Below are 25,724 nucleotides of genomic sequence, written 5' to 3' on the forward strand. Positions count from 1 at the left end.
ACTAACGTGCTTATTAAATAACAAAAACAATGTTGCGCCTCAAAATAGCAACGTGCCAACAATGCGCCTGAACACACGTTGTTTCAGACCAGAACTCCCATGGGCGCAAAATTGGGCGCAAATGCATGTGCTATTTAAACAATGTGGCACTAAACGTGAAAATGATAATTGCGGCGGGTTGAAACTAGCAAAAGACACTTGCGTCGCACATGGCACTGCATTGCGCCGGGTTTATGATAGAGCCCTGTGTGTTTCTGCTAATGACAGTCAATAGCTATGATATAAATACTACTGATATAAACTTTAAAACGGATAAAAAGTTAAAAGTTATGCTATCAAATATTTACTTAAAATATCAGGGGATACTTTAATTAAATAATTTAGGTCAAGGGGTGTTATGGATGTGCTGGTGGAGGATGACGAAGAGACAATGACAATTATTACATAAACCATCCATACATATAGACAATAACAGACAAAGACTATGACAAAAAACAGGGTAGACAATGAGGATAATCAACATAATAGATGACAGGATAATTACAAAACATAGTTCAGGTGAAAAAGTGAAGAGGATGATGGGAATCGAAGTCCTGTTGGGGAACAACCTAGGAATGTAACAAGCGGATTCAGTTGACAATAAAAGTTTGAAAGCCCTTGAACTAGAAAAATAAGTAAACTTTTTTTATTAAAAACCCACCAAAAGAAAAACGAAACAGCGCTGTGTAGTAGATGCCCTAACGCTCACGGCAAGTAAGAATTATGAAAAGAAAATAACAAAACATGGCACGTTTCATATAAGACATGTAATCTTTCGTGTCATTGTGTGTACTGTATTGAAAGCCCTGTTTCGTTACAGATACATATACCTTTGCAGCGCTATAGTTTGCAAACATGCAGACTGGTACCTGCCATCAAAATTTTTCCCCGCTATTTTCAAAGATTATTTAAAGAAAACGCTGTCATTATATCTTCAAATTATCATGCTGTTTTCCATTTATTCCTTCTCTGTAGGTAATTGCCCAACAACAGCAGTTATAAAGCCTGCAGGCTTGATCAAATACAGCAATGTGAAAGAGTTGGATGAGTTCATCAGCAGACGGAGAGATCGTTTCGATTCTTATGATTTCTTTTCTTCTGAAGTTTTTTGCGTTATGCCTAAAGTATAAAGCTAATAAACGCCGCCGATCTGATGACATATGAGTCACTGGTGACCTAAATAGTTTGCTGCTTTCCATTTATTACTGAGCCGCTCTGGCCCTTCTCTTCATACTAGACAGGAAACATTTGCTTCTAATCATTTATAGACTTATGGCTGTGAAAGTGGTGGCCTATTTAGTCAGACTCCTTTAGGAGTTTCTCATCTCTTTCGACCCTTCCCAGCGAGCAATAGTTGTCATTTCAATGTCTAGGTTAACTAGAGCTGATATAGTCTGGTTATATTATATTAGCCAAAATTAACTTCAATTTGGTCGTTTGGCCAAAATTACTTGTTATTAAAGGCTCTCTAAGCGAATTCACGCGTTTTAGACCATAACATTTTTTTGTTACATACAGCAAACATCTCCTCACTATCTGGTTGCTGCCTGTCCGCTGATCAAACTGTAAAAAAACGCGATCTCTGTAGACAGCCCCGGCTCTACAAACTTCAATATAAACACAGTGGCCAAACCTGCACCACAAAACAAAACAAAGTGTTCCAGCCAATAAACGCCAAGAAGGATTTGGACGCTCAGTTTGTTTGAAAACACATTTCAAAAATCAACACACCGATTCGCTTAGAACGCCTTTAAGCAAAGTCAACAATGATTACAATGTGTGTAGTTTAATTTATTTTCTATGAAATCTTCACTGACAGCCCAAATTTTGTCTCGTTTTAAAACGCAAAATTGTTGAACTTACACTTTAAATTTTAGACAACTTCAGTGAACAAGTCTTTTCAACTTTCAACTAGTGAGGATTTGGTATAAATTAAAAATAAAGTTAAATAGAAGAATGGATAAAGCTATTACAAATGTATTTTTATAATTTATAGCAATCTAGTCAACACATTTTTTTTTTAAAGTTGTTAACTATTTAAGTGCAACAAGGAATTTGTACAGTGTTCATGTTCTTAATCTCTGAAAGTAAGTAGTTTGTTAAACCTGTCAAAATATGAATTTACTTTTATTAAACTTGATTGGGTTTCACAAAACAATTGCAGGTAGGGGAAATCCCTAAACTAACGCTTTTTGGCTTTGACTCTATCATTCAGAAAATATTTTGGTTATTATTAAGTTAAATTAAACTTAATGTTTGACCTACCGTTATTGTACAATTACACCAAAAGTAACAGGAGTGCAAACGTTACAACTTACCCCATAAGTGCGGTTCATTCTAACTAGGGATGCACCGATATGGAAATTTTGGCCGATACGATAACCGATAACTCTTTATATTTGGGGGCCGATAACCGATATATATATAGGCCGATAAATATTCATATTATTTTCACAATGAAAAACTCCCAGGCCGCAGACATCTTGTCTTTGCGCTAGACTAGCATACTCTTCTTAAGCCCGCAACACGTGTCATCCTTGTGCTATGTCACAGAAAGCACCAATCAAAACTACACATGGCCAGCAATGAGCAAGTGAAGTGGTTCAACAAACCAAAATAATCAATCATTTATCGGCTTTCATTTATCGGCATAATTTTGCTATCAGACGATAACCGATAATATTAAAAATAAGCAGTTATTGGCCGATATATCGTGCATCCCTAATTCTAACAATAAGAGGGTTTTTTGTAACATTACAGTGCATACAATTAATGATCTTAACCTGTGCATTCTAGGTTTTTGCTATACTAGTCCACCAGATGTAGTAGCACCAAACCAGCATAAACCAGTCCAGTCCATCATTAAAATTCATGCTGGCCTTTGCTAATCTTTATTCCAAGGAAATTGTGTGGATATATGCATTTCTTTAATCTGTTTGGCCATGAGCAAATGGTCTTACAGTGTGTGGTGTGCTTAAGTTAAGGGTTTGTATCTCCATTGAAGTTCCTCAGTGATATGGGTGCTACTTTTTAATTAGTCTGACAACCATCTGAGCCTTCTATTCTAGATTTTATTGATTTTCCCCACAAGGCAGACTTAAAATGACTAGATGGTGAGTAATGAAAATTCGAGAAGTTTCTTGGTGGTTCCTCTTCACACAACACTATTTGGATAAGCATCTCTGGACTCGACCAATCTTCGACTCTACGTATACGCATTAATCTACCATGTGTTGACATTCACATCTCCAGCTCTCTCCTTCTTCTGTTCACATGTTCTCCCTTTAAAGGTCATCACCGCTTCTGAACCGCATTCTGTAATTAAAAGTTTCTCGTTAAACAACACGTTTCATATTTCACCAATGTGTTCTCAAGTCTCGCTTCGGCTAGCAGCCCACATCAATCCATCCCACTTCATTTCTGCCCCTTTCGTTTATTTTGTAAATGCGTTTGATATCCGGTTTTATCATACCGTCTCTGATGTTCTTTACAGTGAGGGAATGCGCTGCTGGCAGCGCCACCTGACCCTTTGCTCGAACGTGGCGTTAGGATCTTCCAAGCTGTTAACTTCTAGGTCTCGCTGCGCGGTTCGTTTAAGAATTAGTACCCAGGAGAGAAGAGTGACTCTCAACTTCTTCCAGTAATTGCCTTGTAAATAAGAGCACGATTGAAACAATGCTGTTTGTTAGGAATAATTAATGACCATATGCGCACACAGAGTTGCGTCTTGGGGCCTTTCGTGAGCTCCAGTCGGGCGAACGCGCTCACTCCACACAAAGGGAACTGACAAGAGGTACTTTATCAGGCTCAAGAATACACTTGCATCCCCCCGAGTCCTCTCTCCAAAATAGATGCATGCGTCTACATTTAGAGGACATGCCACTTTCATAACAAGTTTGCATATTCGAATGGTATTACAAAACGGAAACATCTCAATTTTAAAATCGCTAAAATGTAATTCATCGGCAACCAGTGTTGGTGGTAAAGCCCAATTTATAGTCGTGCATTAGCTCTACGCCATAGCTACGTCGTACGTTATCCGAAGCCTATGCGTAGCTCTTCATAGCCTGATGTGCACCTCGCAAAATTTTTAACTGCGCGTCAGTTCTGTGATTGGTCCACAAGAACCCCTCCCGTCAGGTAAAAAAACTGTGTCATAGGTATTACTGTTTGCAACAGTGAAAACAAAGATGGGCCAAGTTGAGGAGTGATTTACCTCAAACTGCAACAAAAGACGCAGTTTATTTACTTCCATCAATGCTGGTCTTCTCAAATCATACACAACAAGTTGCTGTTTCTTCTTCGTTTGTGGGTTAACTTGCCAAGCTGCTTCTTCATTGACGGTCACGCTTCTACTGTGGTTACAGGCATGGATACTGCCTACCAGTATAAATGAAAAACGACGCGGAACCTACGCCGTAGGACCTATGCACAACTATAACGAGCCCTTAATGCATTACAAGTAACGTGCATTACGTAATAATATTACATTTCTGAAGTAACGAATAAAGTAACGCATTACTTTTTAAATGTACGCATTAATATTAAGTTACTTTTAAAAAAGTAATGCAAGTTACTTTTTTAGTTTAATGAATCGATTTTAAAAAACTATGTACCGATTTAAACTGTACATAGTCACATTATGCACTCTATGCGTACATGCCTGTGTGGGAACAGTTTGAGTAAGAAACTGAGATGCCAGGCCAAAACTCAACATTTTTGTGATGAAGTATGCAATTTCTGAATGCAGAACTTTTCAGTCATAAAAAACACATGCAATGGCTAAAAGAGATTAAGAAAAAGTAACGCAAAAGTAACTAAAAAGTAACATAAGGATTACTTTCCATGAAATGTAACTAAGTAATACATTTTTTTGGGAGTAACTTAATACCTAATATTGTAATGCATTACTTTTAAAAGTAACTTTCCCCAACACTGTCGGCAACCAAACAAAGCGTTCAAAATCCACAGTCCATCGCAAACATCATTTAAAATCAATGACCACAAATCAATGTCGGTTCTGTACATATGATGTTTTTACTGCCGTTCAGTTTTTCGTTTTTGAACTGCGATCATTTTATTGTTGTTATTGTAATGCGTTCGAACCCGTCGATATTTCTGTGCAATTCAGAAAGCCTGCAGGTTAGTTTTAAATGACTATTCCCACACCATAAGGCATTTTGAATGAAACATCTGTCCTAGGTACAAATACGTTCGGCGAATGACGGGAGCAGACTGCTAATGAGAAATCAGACCCAGCGCTGTGTCCGGGCTTTCCAGAGGCCTCTAATCACATTCAGACCTGTGGGAGGTGACAGATCTGTCCACTGTGCTTTGACAGGACTGGGGCAGACTGTGGAAGCTTTTCTCATATTAAAGTTTGAGATTTTGTGGGGGGGAAACAGCAGGATGGAAGCACTGCTGTCTAGAATTGCTGTGATTTGTTGGTATGGTGCTGATGTTTCCATCGCTGGCCTAGTTAATGTCCAACATGCCTTGTGTCCAAACAAACACGGCACAATCAGTGCTCTCAGAGGTAGGGTTTTTTCGGGCGCATGTGTGTCAGTTCCTGTCTGTCCGCTGTCACTTTCTATCTGTTGGCTGTCACTCCTGTGTGTCTCTTTGGGTGTAATTGGAAAAGAGGAAACTGTTTGTGTCTCATTGTTCTTAGGTAACAGACATCTAAACTGGTGTGCACTTTAAAGCACAAATTAATTGCGAACTTCCTTCAAAAAAGAATTTTAGTGGCACATTAAACTCACTTAAATAAAATGTAATTGTCTTCGAAACAGCTCAATAAAAGGTCTGGAGGTAAATATCGCTTTTCCTTAATGTGAATTCGGCCGCCGTTTGTTTAATTTGCGCAATCAATCTTTTTTGTTCATTTCGGCAAAAACTCTCTTTAATCATGCTCATTTTAAAACTTGTTTAAATTCTAATTCGGCAATTAGACGGCGAGTTACAGCTCCAATTAATCTTAATGCAAAGTAGCTCTCATTACTGAAAAAAGAGTCATCGAGCCGCTCTTACTTTTTAGAGTTTTTTACTTTGTTCTTTAATCTGCAATGAATCTTTCTGACGAGTGTTTATTAATGGGCGTTTTGAGACGCTCCCTGGGAAAATGAAGTTGACTGGCCTCTCTGTTCCTTCAGATTTCCCACTGGTGAACCTCTCGGTGGAACCACAGCCTGTTCTGGAAGGCAATCTGGTCAAGTTTCACTGTGCTGCTAAAGCAAATCCCCCCGTCACTCATTACAGGTAAGAGCTTTCACACACGGCCCATAATAATGGTTTTCTTTCTTTCTGCACTGTAGCATGCTTTCTTACTCGTGAACAGGTGTTTTAGTGAACAGTGTGCCTACATGGAAAAACGTGCATGAATTTTATATGTCAACACATTTTCGTCAAGTATGCCTGTTAAATTTATGTGCTCATGTTTATTCATTTGATCCTAGGAAAATATTTTTAGAGACTCAATATGCACATGTGTGAAGTTTGGCTGCTGCTTTATGTAAAAATTGGCCATAGTAATAGCATAGCTCGTTTTACAGGAGTTGTACAGTACTGTGCGAAACTAAAAGGTAATTGGAACGATTTCCCCCCTTACAACAATCCTAGGTATAGTTTTGAATGTCTTGGTGGTTGTACCAATTTTCTTATCCATTTTTTCTGTGGTGTACCGTGGTTGTGTGTTTAAGAGGACATATCATGACAAATCTGACTTTTTCCATGTTTAAGTGCTATAATTAGGTCCCCATTGCTTGTATAAACCTAGAAAATGTGAAAAAAAACTTATTAAATTAGTTTTGGTAAACCATTCCCTGCAAGCATGTGAAAAATAGGTAATTGAAATTTTGCTCTCCTTGTGATGTCAGAGGGGGATAATAGCGCCCCTTAATCTGCACTATTCAATAACGGCACTGCCATTAAGTGTAGATCATCTCATTTGCATTTAATAAGACACACCCAAAAAAGTGGCAATTTTAACATGCTATAATAAATTACCTGTGGGGTATTTTGAGCTACAACTTCACATACGTACTATGGGGACACCAAAGATTTATTTGAAATCTTAAAACGTCATGTGAAATGTCCCTGTTAAGAGAGAGGGAAAATCGGAAAAAATATTCAAACGTAGGGTTAACAAATGTGCATGCGTGCTGTAGATTGTAATGTGGAACGAAACGATGCCCAATCAGATGAAAGACGAAAGCAGGGGTCTAACGATACATTGTGTGATTCTGCTTGCTATGCTTCTCAATGAATTATGGTGAAATGCCTGCTTTTCATAAGTTGCTTTATTACCCTGGAAATAATGTCGATAATCAGTATTATTGTCATTTTAGGACAATTTTATATTGCTGACTATATAACAACAATAAAATAGCATTATAAAGCAGGTATACCCTTTCTAAGAACACAACTTAGATTTTTTTTAGGAATATTAAGACAATGAAATTGGAATGCAAAAAAAATAAACAAATACATTTTATAAAAAGTATACCAGTCATTGGTTAAGCTGCATTTGAGTTTAAAACAGCTAATAGTCATTGTTCAGTGTAAATCATGGCTTTACGCAGTTTATTGCTTTGGACGAGTGTTTTTCTGATCGCATCTGTGATTATGCGCCATTACGCACAGTCATATTTATTATAGCTACACCTCAGATCTAAACACTAGATGTTATGATTATGTTTCAGATGACTTTTTATATGTTTTGCTCTTTTCTGTTTTTTAACAAAGTGGACATGCCGTCTCGTTTATGTTAATGTCCTCTCCTCTCATCTCATTCACGTGTCACTCCTCCGAGGCAGACAGAAACAACAGGGGCAGCGCAATCCACTAAAATGCTAATGGCATGAATTTTATGCAAACAAACACATGTAAACACTATAGCAATATATCGCCTCCCTAAAAAACGAACAAAAAACACTACCGAGGTCATGTTTATTAATCTTGTGATAAGTCGATATAGTAAATCGTGACAGGCCTACATAGTAATATTGCATTTCTTTAAACCTTTTCAGATATTTTCATGATAATAAAGAATATGTATAATGATTATGTTTGACGAGTGTTGCTTTTTCAAATGCATGTTATAAATGATTCAAACTCATACTGATTTTAGATTGATAATGACTTCCTACTGATCAAAGAGCCGTAGTACATGAAAGAGCTATGCTACATATCGCCTTTGCAACTCAGAATAGTTATCGAAACAGGTATGAGTGTGTGTCACAAATTATCGTTACATCTCTAAAAGCAAAACAACTTCAGCAGTTACAGTCCAAAGTAAGATGGACATCAGAGATGGAAAAAGCAGTCCACATTGTATTATTGCTATTTTTATGCTCATCATCCACCATGTTTGACCCCAACACTTGCAAGATTTCCCCTGTTCTCAGTTCTGATCTGAGTTCTGTTGGTGTGTGTGTCCTTGCGTGGGGCGATGCGAATGACGCGATATCGGCGGCGCGTTTGCCGCAAAAACATGCGCTATTTACCTCAAACGCGTCTTCTCCCAAGTTGAATTTTTAAAAAAAAAAAAGTTAAATCCCGCGAGTAATCTAGAGTGAGTAACGGCATGCCCCGCTTTTGGTGTGTACGTAGCATTAGAGGTTTTACAAATCTTTTATAGTGGCCCAGCCTTTAGGCACATTCGTGCCTCAAAAATGGTCTTAAGTCAGTTATTTATATATTTTTCTGCAGTGAGTCAGAATAAAAATATCAATTTACATTCTCAAACGTTCTTTTTGCCATTAATAACCAATTGAGATTTTTGTATGCACAAGGAGTCTGACAACAGTCGGTGCTCCACACAGAGATTGGGTCTCAACATTATCAAGTCTGTCTATTATTACATAAAGAAAGAGGGACTAAAATCCAGAACAACTGTGACAATGTCTCCAAGACGCTTACCATATTTTCCGGACTATAAGCCGCACCCGAGTATAAGCCGCATCATTCAAAAATGCGTCATTAAGATAAAATAACATACATAAGTCACAGTGGACTATACGTCGCGTTTATTAAAAAAATTATTACACAAAATCCAAGCCGGAGAACAGACATTCGATCTGGAAAGGCAAGCTATTCAACTAAACAGTAGCACACAGAACAATAGGCTGAATAGATGTCTGTACGTTAAAGTAATATTTTCAGTTATTTAAACGATAAACCAGAGCATAGAGAACTTACCTGGAAGGTTGAAAAGTATAAATTAACCGAACAAGCCAACTAGCATGAAGTTCGTAGACTCGTCATTCCGCATCACTGAATCCATTGAATTACATAAATACAGGAGCAGCATATAGCAGACTCTTGCGGCTGTAGACGGTAATGATGTCTCATGCCTCATAAATGTCAAAATTAAAGGCGCTCTAAGCAAATCTGTGCAACGTCACTTTTTGTTAATGTTTGAACTGTTTGAGCGTAGCTAACTCCTCCCTCTCCCTTCCGTGCTTTCATGAAAGCGCCCAACCTCTACCCCCAAAACCTTCTTGTCGTTTATTAGCTGGAACACTTTGTTATGTTTTGTAGTGCTAGGTTTGGACACTGTGTTGTTATTGCCGTTTGTGGATCCTGGGCTGTCTACAGAGATCGCGTTTTTTTACAGTATGATCAGCGGTCAGGTAGCAAGCAGATAGTGAGGAGATGTTTGCTGTATATAACAAAAAATGTTTTATTGTCTAAAACGCGTGAATTTGCTTAGAGCAACTTTAATTCATACTGACTTACAAGGCGCACCAGACTATACGACGCAGCACCAGCCAAGTTATGAAAAAAGCGGCTTATAGTTCGAAAATTACGGTACTAAAATCTCATTGGATTATTGCAAACACTGGCAAAAATAATGTTTGGGAATGTAAACTGATGATTCCTACTGACACACTACAGCAAAATATATAAAAAACCTGCCTTAAAATGATATTTTACTGGATTTAACTTTAAGATCAGAACTAAAAATTGCATTAAATCGAAATAATTTGCTTTGTGATTTCCCAGACAGCAATCCACAGAATACTGAGCTTCTAAGAGCTATGTGCTGGATGAGGCCCACAGCCAACACTTATAAACAATAAAAATAACAAAATTGAGTCCCAGATCACCTCTCATTAAAATAGCAGATAATGGAGATGCTTCTTCTGTATTAGATATTGTACATTATTACCCATGGTCACTTCAATCAACATTTTATTCCCACTGTCCTTCATCTTCATAATTTCTTCATAATCTTCATGATCTTTCTCCTGAGATGCTCATCGTGATGTGAAAGGCGTCTTCACACGTAGTGTCTAGTTTTTAATCAGCATGGAGTGAGAGATGCTTTCACCTGTCACCCCGTCAGAGTTTAATCCATTATTCATGTAGCAGAGGTCTTAAGAAGACGAGACAGACACACACACACCAGACGTTTGTTTCTGTACCCTCAACCAGCTGGGCAAAAGATCTCACCGGCCCTCACCGAACATTGTGTATCTTCTGTCCCCTGACCCACCACGACAGACTTCAGACGAGTAGCACAGGCCGAACCTTTGTCCAAATGTAACTTTGCAAAACCATCAATCAGGAGCAGGGAAACTCTACACGGAGATTTGCTTCTAACGGCATCCGAATTCACACTGCAGGAACACAGAAGCCCAACTAATTACGAAGAAAGTCATTACTGATTGCGAAAGATTTCCTGCGGGCATTACACCGTTCCTCCGAGAGGATTAGAACTGCCTCACTAGAAAGAGGAAGGATTATTTTCACTAGCCAATATTTTATTCATGTTCATTTTGTTTACATAAATATGGAAATTAATTTAACTTTGTTGTTTTTGTAGTTTTTCGTAAGTACAAAACATAGCTTCGCTTGTTGGAGTCGTCCGGTCCAGACGCTTGAGAGAAGATAAAACCCATCACTGTTCTCCTGTGGCATTTGAAATGAGATTAGTGAAGCTGTAAATTAATTAGCAGAAATAAAGCCTTTATGTTTGGTGGTCATGATGCCCATTTAAGACCTTGAGTCTTATTTTTCATTCAAGGCTTTTCATAATTTCGCAGAGCTATTTTATGTCTAATGGAATCTGATGCGAGGTGATCTCTCAGACCTCTGTGTTATTAGGGGATTTAATCAATATGGATTTTTTTAATGGCCAAAACAGATGCCTAAAGTACAGAGTGCAATGACTGAATGCATTATAAGTCAGACGAGACTGTCCTCTAAAAAAAACGGCCTATTAGCAAGCACCATATTACGATGTCAAGGTACGTAGCTAACGTGTTTGTTGCGTCATGTGAACCATGTGCATCACATGTTTTGTCAAAGTAAAATCGGTATGATAAAAGAGAAGCTAACGTTCACAATACACGCAAGACACTCCCTTAAAGAAATATTCAATTTTCTAAAAAGAAAAATCCAGATAATTTACTCACCATCATGTCATCCAAAATGTTGATGTCTTTCTTTGTTCAGTCGAGAAGAGGTTCTGTTTTTTGAGGAAAACATTGCAGGATTTTTCTCATTTTAATGTACTTTAATAGACACCAACAATTAACACTTTCAACGGAGTTTCAAAGGACTATAAACAATCCCAAACAAGGCATAAGTGTCTTATCTAGCAAAACGACTGTCACCTTTGACAAGAAAAACAACAAATATACACCTCTAAAGCACAACTTCTCGTCTAGATCCGGTCGTGATGCGCCAGGTGACCCCACGCAAAACGTCATGAGGTCAAGAGGTCACAGAAGACAAACGCGAAACTCCGCCCCAGTGTTTACAAGTGTGTTGAAAGAGGACCGTTCCTACTTTGTTGTATGTCAACTGATACTAATTAATGTCTTTGTGTCAGTTTATTGTTTACAATGGTTTGCAAATGTGCGTTTTATATGTAACACGTGACCTCCATACGTCACTACGCATTTACGTTAGGTCGCGCTGGACCGGACCTAGACGAAAAGTTGTGGTTTAAAGGAGCATATTTTTTATTTTTCTTGTCAAAAATGACAATCGTTTCGCTAGATAAGACTCTTATGCCTCGTTTGGGATCGTTTATAGTCCTGTGAAACTCCGTTGAAAAAAACTGTTACGTGTTGAGTTAAGTGTTAATTGTTGGTGTCTATTAAAGTCCATTAAAATGAGAAAAATCCTGCAATGTTTTCTTCAAAAAACATAATTTCTTTTCGACTGAACAAAGAAAGACATCAACATTTTGGATGACATGGTGGTGAGTAAATTATCTGGATTTTTCTTTTAAGAAAATGGAATATTCCTTTAACAGTAAATTCTGATTACGCATGAGATTATGCGAGTATCTGGCAAACGCGAGCGTCTCTTTTATCATAAACCCTTTAGACGCGTCTGCAGCAGGCACTTATTTTGACAAGACACGTAATGGACATAGTTTCACACGACACGCCAAACTAATTTTTTAGAAATTACGAACCACACACATGACAGGCTACATACATGTTGTGACGAACGTCGCATCGTGCGCCCTTGAAAAAAGAAGTCACCGGCCGCCACTGTTATAAACATGTTTGGGTCATTAAATAGAAATATAGAAATATTTAGGATTATGACTCTTTACTCCTGTTCAAAATATCAGTTTTTCTAGAATGTTCTGAAGATAAACAAAGATAACATGGATCATTAGGCTTGCAGTCCATGTCATATCAAGTGCATGCTGTTATTACATTTCCGTAAACCGGAAGTTGCAATTGGTTTCCAAACAGTGGGTGTGGCTTGTGTTTTCCACTCTGAAATGATTAGAAATAGAAAAGTAGGCGTTTCATTCAGAAATGGAACTCACAGCAGACTGACAGTTGGAGGGGCGGAGTTAAGACTGACATCATCAGAGAAGAATAGCCACAAGACGGCGACATTTTTCGATTTTGATTAATGTTTTTGAGGACACGTGAATGAAAACAAAACAATGACCCACACAGATAAATTGTTTATAATGAAAACTACAATATTCTTTTAAAAAATATAAGAATTGTCAGTTTTGATTTCATGGGGACTTTAAAGCATATACTAAATACAATAAAAATGTATTTTATCTCAAGTTATACAATGAACTAGACTCAAGACTTTTGAACCCCATTGTACAAATGTGATATGATACAGGCTCATATAATTTAAATCTAGTGAATATGACGTATGCATTAAATGATTTTATCATTACATATAGCAGTCGCTTGAAGAAGCACTGGGAACTGTGTTTATGATGAAAGATTTCTGAGGCGTTGCATTAGTCACAGAGAGTCAGTCTGTGTGCGATCTGATGTGAGTGAAATTCATACTGACATAGAAATCACATAAAAACTTTCACTCTTTCTTTCGTGAGGTCTCGCCCTTTTAATTTCAGCTAAACCTAGATCTCTTTCCATCAAAATAACTCCCTGAAACGTGAAGCCATCACAGAGAGTTCAAGAAAAGCCCCAGCACTCCAAGAATAAGCCAACCGTGGTGAGGAAGAAAAGAGAGAGTATTTTTCACGCCGTCTTCAGTCATCCTGGCCATGAATGTTTGTTTTCTTTTTGAACTTGGAGAACAGCAAAGTGGGCCGTGAATAGATGGATACAGACGGTCGGTTCTCTGCCTGTGAATAAAGTGTGTGCTTCTCGACCCTCCGGGGGCTTTCTGTCAACGGTGGGGTTGGCGGCTTTGTTCTGGCGTAGGTGATTTGTCTTGTCTTATCCTCATTTGTCACCTCTGAAGTGTCTAATGGAAGTCGCTCTGTTGGGCGTGCCGAACATTTGATGCAAGCGTGCGGGTTTGAGCCGTGGCGTCGGTGGGCATCGGCATCCGCGATGCTGATTGCTTGCTTTGGAGAGACGTTCGTACCACCCAGTGTTTTAATCCGAAATACAGCGAATTGACATCAGCCCTCCTGCGGCATGTTAAAAAGACAAACAATTTCTTTTCCACGGGTGCTGTATCGCTTTACACCTTCAAACAATTTTCCGGTGTGTTTTTTCGTTCTGTTGCGAGTAGATTTATACTGCACTGTTGAATAATGCAAAGAAAGTAGAATACGCAATAGAGCGCATGGATTTGATCTCTGTTTGTTTTGCAAAGACAGAGATGAGTCTGAGTTTACATTTGTCTTTCTGGGTAGGCTTTGAATGACGTTCGCTTTTCTGATGTTTTGTATGTGTTTGTTACTACGTTTTATCTCGTATTTAAAGTTTTGACAGCTGTGTAGCGTAATGTTTTCTGTGCGAATATGTCAAAACAATCCCTCTACACCTTCATCAGAGCCTGTGAAAGAGTATTGCGGTAGACGTCTCTGGCAGGGATGCTGTCATTTCTCAGATTGCTTTGGGTGTTGATTAAATTAAAGGAAGGCAGTTAATCACTTCAATGTGAAAGATCCATGGAAATTGTTCATAGCATTTTCCTATTTTAGAAGCAAATACGGGATTAAAATAATTTCATAAACGGCTTATAACGACTATTGGCATCAATGGAATTTATAAAATTGAAATTTCTTAACAGGATAGGATGTAATAAGCCTATTTCGGCATTCGTTTGAATTGGTGATGAGGTGACGGAGACCTGCTGTGATAATCTCTTCATTTTAATCACGTTTGATGGTTAATCAATTTTTGCGAAGTTCATTTGCGTGATCTGTTTCTTTAGGGGTTTTTTTGTCGTACTCTTGAGATTGACAGGTGAAGCCATCAAATATGTCCTGTTTCAGGTCTGTGAGTTCACATAGAGACTTCTGTCCCCCCAAAAAAATCCTAATGCTGCGTTCACACCAGCCACGGTAGAAGTGTCAAGCGCGAGTGATTTCAATGTTAATCCAGTGTGAAGACGTGTTGATGCGCGTCTGGAGGTCTCGCGCCGCGAATGATGCGTTTAGCGCGGCGTCGTAGACGCAGTGCCGCGGGAAACGCGCAATTTGAAAAATGTGAACTTTGGCGGAAAAACACACTGCGTTAACCAATTAGGAGCTTGCTCTAGTAGTGACATGCATAGAGACAGAGCGCAGCCTAACCTGAAAACTCCGCCCACTGGGGGGGGACAATCCATCCATCTCCATTGACTTTGACTTGTATTGCGAGAGGCTGCCTCCTTGTCATTTCTGGCTTATAACAAAAAACAGAACAATGCCTAAAAGCCGCTGTGTGACAGGATGTACAGCTAACAAGCCAAAAAACCCAGAAATACATTTTTAAAAACTGTCGACCCCAAAAAAAACAGCGTTTAAAGACACAAAAGTGAAAACAGGCAACTTTTCATAGTACTACTATTAAAAGAAATGCGCCCACTTAGGCGAAACGTAGTCGGCGATCCACTTTTTGCTCCTTAAAGGCTGAGTTTTACGGCTCGACAGCTTATAAAAACTTATTTCTGTTTTTTTTTTTGGCTTGTTAGCTGTACATATTGTCACACTTGCTTATAGGCATTATTCTGTTTTTAAGTTTTATCTGTAAATAAGTTTTTATAAGCTGTCGAGCCCCCCCCCCCCCCAAAAAAAACTATTTAAAGACACAAAAGTGGAAACAGGCAACTTTTCATAGTACTACTATTAAAAGAAATGCACCCACTAGGGCGAAACGTAGTCGGCGATCCACTTTTTTCTCCTTAAAGGCTGAGTTGTATGGCTGGACAGCTTATGAAAACTTATTTCTGGGTTTTTATAGACCCCTTCACAGTTCACGTCACAGGTGGTTTCCACTGCGCATGTCGGGGTCAGAAAAGCCATTACAGCAGATTGAGTTGCGTATTGTTCTGTATCGTCAAAAATGCCTACTTACGTCGTGGGCTCTGAAAATCGCACGAGGTCTTCTGTTAAGTTTTCGTGATTCATGCAGAATCTCAAAAACAAAAAATACAACATCTGCGGCTACAAGCAATTAACGTGCCGACTGGAACAATGCAAATATCAAAGAGGTTTGTGTTTGTAGTGCTCACTTCATTTGAGGTAAGTCATCATTTTTCAGACCTGTTAGATTAAATTATAAAGCCTGGATGGTATGAACAGTTTGACCCCATGCTGCGTGCGCACCCGATAGTCATTCAATGTTTACAAACCTTGAAGGGGTCTATCCGTACATCTTGTTACACAGCAGCTTTTAGGAATTATTCTGTTTTTTGTTATAAGGCAGAAATGACAAGAAGGCAGCCTCTCGCAATACAAAGTCAATGGAGACGGTTGGATTGTTTTCCCCCCGGTGGGTGTGGTTTTCAAATTTGTATAACTGCGCTCTGTCTCTATAAAGGGAGCGAGCGGAGTTGCAGAAGCCCATGACGAAGATTTCCGCGTGAATGTCTCGATGACTAGAATTTCACACGCGGCTTTCACGCGTGAATGAAGCGAGTAAACTCAAAATGTATAAGCGGCAAACTAGACGCAGTAGACATGAATTTGACGGCTGTTGTGAACCCACAGTAAGGAAACTTTGCCAAAATGTTACTGTTGAAGCCATTACATAGTGCAGAGGTTTTGAACTTAATGCAAGAGATGGGATAGCAGGGGACTCATTTTATTTTATTATTTAGGTTTGTTGCGCAGATTTTTAAAGTCACAACTTATTTAGTGAGCTTGCAGCCTTTCTTGTGCTTAAAATGTTATGAGGGGCTGGCACAATGGCTAGCGCTGTTGCCTCAACAAGAGGGTCCTCGGGTTAATTCTCGGCTGGGTCTGAAGGTCTTTCTGTGTGGAGTTTGCATCTTCCAGTCCTTCCAGAAATCGCAAAGTTTTTTTTGTAATTGTTGCGGGCAGAAATCCTTGATCTTGCGGCATGTTTTCTTAAAAAAATGCGATGGAATATGCAGGATATTTATGCAATTTTATGCGATGAAATTGTGGGAACTTGCAAAAGCTGGAAACTGCTTATCATTGATTGATGTTCACGTCACGTAATTACGTCACTTCCTAACATTCCCATGACAACAGGGGACATGGCTGCGCATGTGTGAAGTAAATGCAACATTTTTTAAACTTTCTGCCAAGATATATATATGACTTTTTGAAGTCGAAAATGCGGGAATTATAAAATCATGTAAGCCCGCATATTGTGCGAGCAGAAATCTGCAATTTATGCGGCGAAAGTGCTGCATATTTAAAAAATGCGTCCCTGCATAAATATGCGGACTTTGGCTGATTATGCATTGAATCATGCGGTCGAATAATCGTGTTTTTCTACCCGTGTCAGCATAGGTTTACTTCGGGTGCTTCGGTTTCCTCCCACAGTCCAAAAACATGCAGGTTTGATGACTTAGAAACTGCCTTTTAACAATAAAACTGTATCAGTGTTATCAGAATTTTCACCCAGGATACGAGTAAGGGGGTCACAAAAATGTTGAAAACAAAAATGGGTCACAAGGCACAAAGTTTATAAGCAGCTGACCAAGTGGTTAACGCACGTCTTGACAGTTTGAGTCTGAGTCGCATCATTACCCTTTGCATTCCTCTTCTCCCCATCATTACCTTTCCTATTACTGCCAGTAAAAGTACTAAAAAGGCTGAAAAATAAAATCAAAAGGACTCGTGATGTAACAACACACACTGTTGCATGACCAGCACATTCATTACAAGTTCTCTTCATTATTGTAACACAATCCATTTTCCAAGCAAAAGTCTGTTTAGCGCTTGATCTTCTCATGTGAAACTGCACTACCACGCCATCCATGGTTTCTCTCTTCACATTTAAATGTAATGACTACATCATCAAAGAGTGGCAATGACAGAGACGGCATCTGAAACCTTGTAATGTGCTCCTGTTATTCTTCTGCTGAAGGAGACACGGTCTGCCAGCACAGAGACAAAAATAAAAAAGTGTCCTGAAAATTACATTAGACATTGTGGGGGATGCCTTTGTTGTTTCACTAGACCATGCAAATCTTAGTCATTTGTCTGCAAAAAAACATTTCCTACAGGCTTTGATCTTTGTAGCAGACATCCATCAGTTGTTTTTCTTGTCTGTTTTTGTTTCCGACTGATAATTAGATGGGCGAAGGGCGGCAGTATTATCACAGAGGCAACAGGAGACACTTATGAAGTGCTGGTTGATCACTCTTTCTTTACTGAACCTGTTTCCTGTGAGGTCACCAACGCCCTGGGCAGCACCAACATCAGCCGTAACGTGGACGTTTACTGTGAGTTTACTTTCTGTCGTCTGCGTTAATATCGTTCCAAACCCTTGCGCTTGTTTTTATCTGAATTGTAGTGAATATGAATGAGGAAAACCATTATGAAATATATTTAATGTATCACGAGTCGTGATATTTCACATCTTTTAAAGCTACGGTTTTGTGTGAGAATTTATTCACTGAAGGTTTTCTTCTGCACTGTTGTCATATTTCATTTGCACTTCAACAACGTTGCTAGACTAATATACTGGTATATGCGCTGGTATCTTCACATGGCATTTTAAATACATGAGCGAGATATAAAATATGTAAAAAAAACATGTGCCTAATTTTGTGCCGCAGTCGGGCCACGTCTGGCCGCAGAACCTCAGAGCTTACAGGTGGATCGTGGATCTGATGCCGTCTTTAGCTGCGCATGGATCGGAAACCCTTCGCTCACCATCGTCTGGATGAAAAGAGGCCACGGAGTTGTACGTATTTACCTCTGCTCTTATAAATCTAATCAACTAGAATTTGATTAAATCCTCCATCTGGATGTGATGAGCACAAGAAGTGAAGATAACAGCTGTGACGGTTGAGTTTCTGAGGCTAATGACCCACAGTGGAGCACATTGTGTTTGTCTGGGTCGTCATCTGTTAAGATCTCATAACTCTGAAGTTAAAAAATATGTATTTGTGCATATCTGCATGTGACTATAGTGATGGTTAATTATAGATTCTGTTTCGCTTCAACAAAAGAAAAAGAAACTTTTTAATGATGCCTGCGAAGTTTTTCGAACATCTGTTACTTTGCAGGTGCTCAGCAATGACAACACCCTTACGTTGAAGGCAGTGAGACAGGAGGATGCCGGGAAATACGTCTGTCGTGCCGTGGTGCCGCGGGTCGGAGTGGGAGAGAAGGAGGTCACCCTGACCGTCAATGGTAAACACTCACAACGCTTTGTTTGTGTTCCATCTATTGATGCGAGCTGGACTCTTCAACCAAATTCTCATTTGCTTTCGGGTTTTGATTGCTTTGACACACGAGAGCCGGAGGAGACTCTCGAACGCGGGATCGAGCCGCAGGTCGTCCGGGCTGAGGGGATGTTTTCTGCACTGTTTAGCTTTGCAATGATAATAAAGAAATACTCTATGACCCTTAAAGATCTGGACGGCGTAATCAGAAGAGATGATCTCCGATGGCTCTCATCATTTCTTCTCGCTCGTCGATAAGCGTATGACTCTGGGGCACATGCAGACCCGTGATTGGCTTTAAGGATTCAGAAACCAGGTTTTCTGAATCAATATAAGCATATTGATTAACCCCTCGCTTCGAGAAGTGCTTGGCCATGAAATGCAATCAAAAAATTCTCACTGCTTTCTGGGTACCACAACACTTCACTAACAAACACTGTTTATACATATATTTATTTTTTGTCCTGTTGCAGGCATCATTTTATTGGTAATCTCTCTGTCTCTCCCTCTTTCTCTCTCTCTCTCTAGAGTAGCTCATGAAAAACTGTTATGGGTCTTTGTATGGTATATTCATTTGTTTAGATGGAAACTTTTAAGTCCTCCGGGCTTTGCAATAACACTGGCCAGCTCCTTTGAGGCAATAAGCCTGTTTAATGCTCTATGAATTCTTAATCATTGCTGTTTTTCCTCTTGTGCTTGAATGTCGAGATGCAGGATGGGTCGGTCTGTGACTCTGAGTCTCAAGTGATTATATCCAATTCTGTGTCCTTTTCAAGAAATAATTTATCCCAGAATTAAAATTTTGATATTGTTATTCACACTTATGTCGTTCTTCGGCACAAAAGATGTTCGTCTTCACCCTGCTCTTTTTCATTCTGCAAAAGCATTTATTGATCAGGAACTGTCGAGCTATAAAAGTATATAAAATACCATAAGAGTACGTCTATATGACTCCTGTGCTATTTTTTAAGCTACCTTAAGCCTCATGAATGTTTGAGGAACTGACCAGAATTTAAATGGCTTAAATGTTTTGTTGTTAGTAGACTTAGAATATAGCAGATGTTTTTATAGTGCTTGTGGATTTTTCTTATATGGGTGATTCCCACAAATCCAGATTTAGAAGATGTCCAGCATCAGAATTTTTTAAAAAGCCCTTGAAGCCATTTTTTTTTTGCACATATAAGATTAAGGTCTGAACTTACTATAAACATTATTTTTAGAGGATTTAAAAAATATTTCCTATAGAATTATTTACATTTTTTAAATTATCATTATTAAAAATTATCATTACCGCAACATGATATTACATTAAATATATGCATTTACAAACTCATGTTTCGGTAATGAGAACTAAAAAGTTGTCTAGGTACTATGACAAACAAGTTTTTTTTTTAAATGTAAGTTCCTTGAGGGCTTAAACAATGATTGAAAATTGTTGCGGAGGATGAGAAAATTGGTCTTGGACACATTTATATTCCTTATTATTGTCTCTACATTTACCAATGATCACCAAATAGCACATGTTTCTTTACTGTAAATGTTTATAGTATAATATGCACTGAAGCCTTTAATTTTTTAGATTTTTTTAATTATAAATATTTCCATGTCAAAGAACACATATCCAGTCTTGGACACGTTGCGGTAATGAAAAATTTTCCCTTTAAATGTGGGAAAAAGAACAAAATTGGTTTGTATGATGTCATTTGAAATCATGTGCAAAATAGTATGTGAAGAGATGTTTGTAACTGTATGCTTCTTATTTTGATACTCTTACTTCTTTATCAAAATGTTTCATGACACCTCATAAGTCTAATTTTGCGAGAATCACCCAGATGCCCATTCCCATTTATTTTATTGTATATAAAAGTATTATTATTTTGCGCAGCATCCCATGTTGTGTTCTCTATAAGACATTGTTACGGATTTGAAGCGTTTTCATTTTTAGGTTAACTATTGATTTACAAAAACTATTTATGTTATTAAACAAAAGTCTAAGAGACGCATTGGTGCTCAAATATTAAAAATTATACGGATTAGGGAGATGATAAATGGGAAATAGGATTACTGATGTAATAGATCATTAAAGAACAACTACATTAGCGTCCATTAAGCAGCAAGAGAATCTCTTTCCGACAAACCCAGATGATTTCGTTTTTTTGATAACACTGCTCCTTAAAGACATGCATGAATGAGCAGCCTCACAGAAACCGATCGATTTCTCGATATCTCCTGACCCTCATCTGAGTAAGTGTTTTCAGAAAAACAACTTCTTGGTTTGCACTTTTTGCACCCTCCAAAAACCCAATAAAAAGAAGAAACGCATTCTGTTCTGAAAGAAAAGATCGCAGTGTTCCTTCTGTGCGAGATTGCCCTGTTCTCCAGAGCATCCATGGGAGACAGGCAGCGGATGAGACGTACGGCGGCGCTCTTCCCCACAAAGCTCAATCTTCACATCCCGGGTTGTCTTCGTTTTCCGTCTGAGCCCGCCAGATAAAGCTGTTTAATTACAGCCCTCATTTGCGGCCATGATCCACTGTCAGATTTGTTTGCTTCACCCAGAGGACACGATCTGAACAGACTGCTGTTGGAAGAGCACGGATCAACGTCTCACCCCTCGGCCCGACCGCAGCCTTCGGGCGCCTGGGTGATTAGGAGCATGAGCATTGTCTTCCGCTCTCCAAAGAGACGGATCCGCAGCGTGTACGGAAGACTCCTGCTTACTGCTGGGATGTCTAATTGATGGGATGGTGCTCACGCATAGAGACCTCCGAATTCCAATTAAAACGAAAATCTGTTTTTGTATAGAGACACATAATGAACCGCAATCTGCCGCTGTAGGAAAAACGGAACGCTTTGATTATGTTTATTATGATTTCATCTCTGTCTGTTTTCATTTTTTTGTCTTCAGTCTTAATTATTTAGGAAATTATGAAGATGACTCTTTTCTCATTCTGTTTGTATGTGTTGAATTAGTCGAGGTGGAAAAAGTTAATTCTTGTTCTACCGAGTAGCACCATCACAGCTGTGCTAGTGTGAAAGAAGATCACCGTGTGATAATGAAATCACAGCGTTTCGGAGTTTACTATTATCAATATATCCGTTTTTATTTGTGGATTTCATAGTTTCCTTTCCCAGCCAGACACTCTTGGAAATAAATATACAAAAGGTGCGGTACCCAGGGTTGCCAGATCTGTGGAACAAAACCAGCCCAAACCCATCCCAATGATTACTCACAGCCCAAATAGCAAATCGGAAAAAAACTATGAAATAAATCCTTTCATCTTTAACCCACAAAAACAAACCTGTGGCTTAACCTTGAAAAGGCGCAGACCTGGCAACGCTGGCGGTACTTTTTAGAAAAAGGTACTTTTTTCTTTGTTGCACTACAATTTACATCAGTTCCCTTTGTTTTGCCTCAAAATGCACACAAGTAATGTTTTTAGTAAGGCATGTTTGGTAAAACTAGTTATATTTTTATAATTAAACTAAGGCCTAGGCGTGGCTTAAGCTAATCCCTGTTCGGGAAACCACCCTTTAAGTTTTTTCAGCATGAATTTACAATTTCTTTCAACTTTCTTGACTAGTGAGAAGTTGCTATGAATTAAAACAAAATCCAAATGAAGTTGAAATAACTTAAGCTTATTCAACTTTATTTTTTATAATTTATAGCAACTCCTCACTATTCAAGAAAGTTAAAATGAATTGTAAGTTCAAGTTGATAAACTTAAATATTTAAGTGCAGCATGGATTTTTTTACAGTGTACCCTTTCAAAAGGTACACCATTGTACCTAAAAAGTACATTTTAGTACCTTAAAGGACAACAAAATAATAACAATTAAAACATCATTCTGTTCAAAAATGTATATACCATTGGCTCTTAATGTATTGTGTTGCTTTCTTGAGCATCAGGAAATGTTTGTATCTTTTGTAATAGTTTTGTACAACCAAATAATTTGTTCGTAATCATAATGATGACTCAATCGTATTGAAAAGCCTTCATGTAAGCACTTTAAGCAAGACGATTGGGGTCAATCAGATGCAAATTTCAATCGTATTGAAGGGGGTGGTGTAGTATGCATGTAAACCTGTCTTATATTTACATCATATTTATATATCATAATACATAATTTATATATCACATAAGTCTCGTCACAGAAACATGCAATAGTAAGGCAATGGCACCATGCATTATTAAGTTAATGGGCTCATGCGCTTTCACACGCTGTACATTCTGCAGTACTTTCATAACAATAGGCTACATAAAGCAATAAATAGCTTCGTGCATTTTTTTTGCTTATATTTGAAAACTTCTTAAGAAGAACATTTTCCAACTCGTCTTTGTACATTTTTCCAGAGATAAAGCTTGAACTTGACAAGTCATCTTGCCAAGTTCTCTGCTTTTTTCAAGTTCAGACTTAGGCTACTGTTTAAACTGTCTTCATGGGTTGTTTCTTTCGTGCTGGTTAAAGATGAAAATTATTTGTTCATTGGTTATGGTATTGAGCTGTAAATATTCATTGGAATGCTTTTGGGCTAGTTTTGAATGTCCATAGGGATGGCTTTAATACGCAAATCTGGCAACCCTGGATGTGCGCTTACGCAGATGTTCGGATTATTGACCATTTCAAAAGATGTAAACAACACTGGTCCAGAAGCACTTCCTGTTTCAGTTTTTTTTTAGTTTTTTTGTTTTTTGATTTTACATATATCATTGTCTTTAAGATTTTTGTTTAACTTTTTGATTCAGTTCTATATGTACTGTTGATTGTATTTTATCCCAACATTTATCTAGTGTTAAAAAACTGAAACAGGAAGTGCTTCTGGACCAGTGTTGTTTACATCTTTTGAAATGGTCTATATAGAATGTACATGTAAACAAACATTTTAATCAGATTGCAATGTTTAGGGTGCATGTAAACTGTATTGTTGTAAGCATCAATTGGATTAAATGCATGAAAATTTAATCATATCATTGAATAAAGTCTGAATACGGTTGTAAAGACGTGCAAATTTATAGCCATTGAGCATCAAAGCTACCGTTTCAATGTAATTGTATAGTTTTTCGTTCTTTTTCAAGCTGAAATGAGTTGGAATACCAAACACAATACATGTCAAAGTGCAGCCCCAGTGTCAAATTTTGAAAGCCGATCCTTTGATGTGATGACGAAGGCGATTGATTATGATGATCAGACATGTATGACGGTGATGAAAACAGGAGCCAATGTCCCGTCACCTTTGTACTCAGGAAGGATGTGTGTAGGGATGGGTGTTGATGTGAAGGCGGTTCATACAGGAAGCTTTAAAACGTGCTGTTATGTTTCAGGGCCTCCCACCATCTCCAGCACACAGACCCAGCAGGCTCTGTACGGGGAGAAGGGCCAGATCAAGTGTTTCATCCGCAGCACCCCGCCTCCAGATCGCATTGTAAGTCCTCTCTGTGTGTTATCCGCTGGTTTCTTTCGGGTCAGTAGTTCAGATGGTTTACTTTGGTGACATTTTGACTGGCCCTGAGGCATTAAATGCAGAATGTTTTCAGCAACATGGCTTTAAATAGGAAGCATTTACAGCTTGACACTACTGTATAGAGATACTTTCTAAACAGAATACTTTTTAAAATGAACTTTTAGACATAATGGCACACAAACACTTTCCCAACTGCTCATTTCTTGTGCTGGGCTTTTCACACTTATTATTCCTAACCCAAGTCAATGTTGTCCCAAATATAATTCTGGTTTTATGTTTCACATTGTTCATACTAATCTTGTTAACCAAGGGTTAATTTGTGATTTCTCACTGTACGTTTGGGTTAACGTTCTTATTTGCATGTTTATGGGGTCAATAACATAGATTGGGCGAATAACGTTCTTATTTGCATATTAATTAGCAACATGACTAGCTCACAGCATGTTTTAATGAATGCTTGCCCGTCTGTGAAAATATGCCTTGTAAGCCCACGCCAAGCCACGTCTCTGCAGACTCCAGTTAACCAATTTGCTGCCACATTTTTGAGATTGTACAAAGCACGTGATTATTTATGAGGTAAGAAATGTGTTAGTTTGTATTTGTCTGGTTGTCTGCTGCTAAACAACTGGGCGGTATATAATAACACCAACACCATATTGTTTCACTGTTGACACTGCAATACAAGGTTAAGTGATATAGATCAGGTCTCCATAAACTAGTGTTAAAGGGACATTCCACTTTTTTGGAAAATATGCTAATTTTCCAGCTCTCCTAGAGTTTGATTCTTACCATTTTGGAATCCATTCAGCTGATCTCCGGGTCTGGCGCTAGCACTTTTAGCATAGCTTAGCACAATCCATTGAATCTGATTAGACCATTAGCATCACGCTAAAACATAACCAAAGAGTTTTGGTATTTTTCCTATTTAAAACTTGACTTTTCTGTAGTTACATCATCAATATCGAAACTATTTGGTTATTTTTTTTGCGTAATGTTAATGGTCTAATTAGATTCAATGGATTGTGCTAAGCTATGCTAAAAGTGCTAGCACCAGACCCGGAGATCAGCTGAATAGATTCCAAAACTGTAAGAATCAAATGTTTAACTCTAGGGGAGCTGAAAAAAATGAGCATATTTTCAAAAAAAGTGGAATTTCCCTTTAAAATCCAGT

The 25,724-nt window shown here is 38.4% G+C and overlaps 1 protein-coding gene across 10 annotated transcripts in view; it reads left to right on the forward strand.

The window, feature by feature from the left end:
* kirrel3a (kirre like nephrin family adhesion molecule 3a) overlaps positions 1-25,724 on the forward strand; it is a 258,127-nt gene that overhangs the window by 219,646 nt on the left and 12,757 nt on the right. For all 10 annotated transcript variants that reach the window (XM_073874487.1, XM_073874485.1, XM_073874486.1 and 7 more), the window contains 5 exons: positions 6,192-6,297; positions 17,993-18,141; positions 18,478-18,605; positions 18,931-19,057; positions 24,414-24,514. In XM_073874487.1, coding sequence (XP_073730588.1) covers positions 6,192-6,297; positions 17,993-18,141; positions 18,478-18,605; positions 18,931-19,057; positions 24,414-24,514 — 611 coding nt within the window. The remainder of the gene's footprint in view (positions 1-6,191; positions 6,298-17,992; positions 18,142-18,477; positions 18,606-18,930; positions 19,058-24,413; positions 24,515-25,724) is intronic.

The sequence above is a fragment of the Misgurnus anguillicaudatus genome, chromosome 12 (genome assembly GCF_027580225.2).
Source record: "Misgurnus anguillicaudatus chromosome 12, ASM2758022v2, whole genome shotgun sequence".
NCBI lineage: Eukaryota > Metazoa > Chordata > Actinopteri > Cypriniformes > Cobitidae > Misgurnus > Misgurnus anguillicaudatus.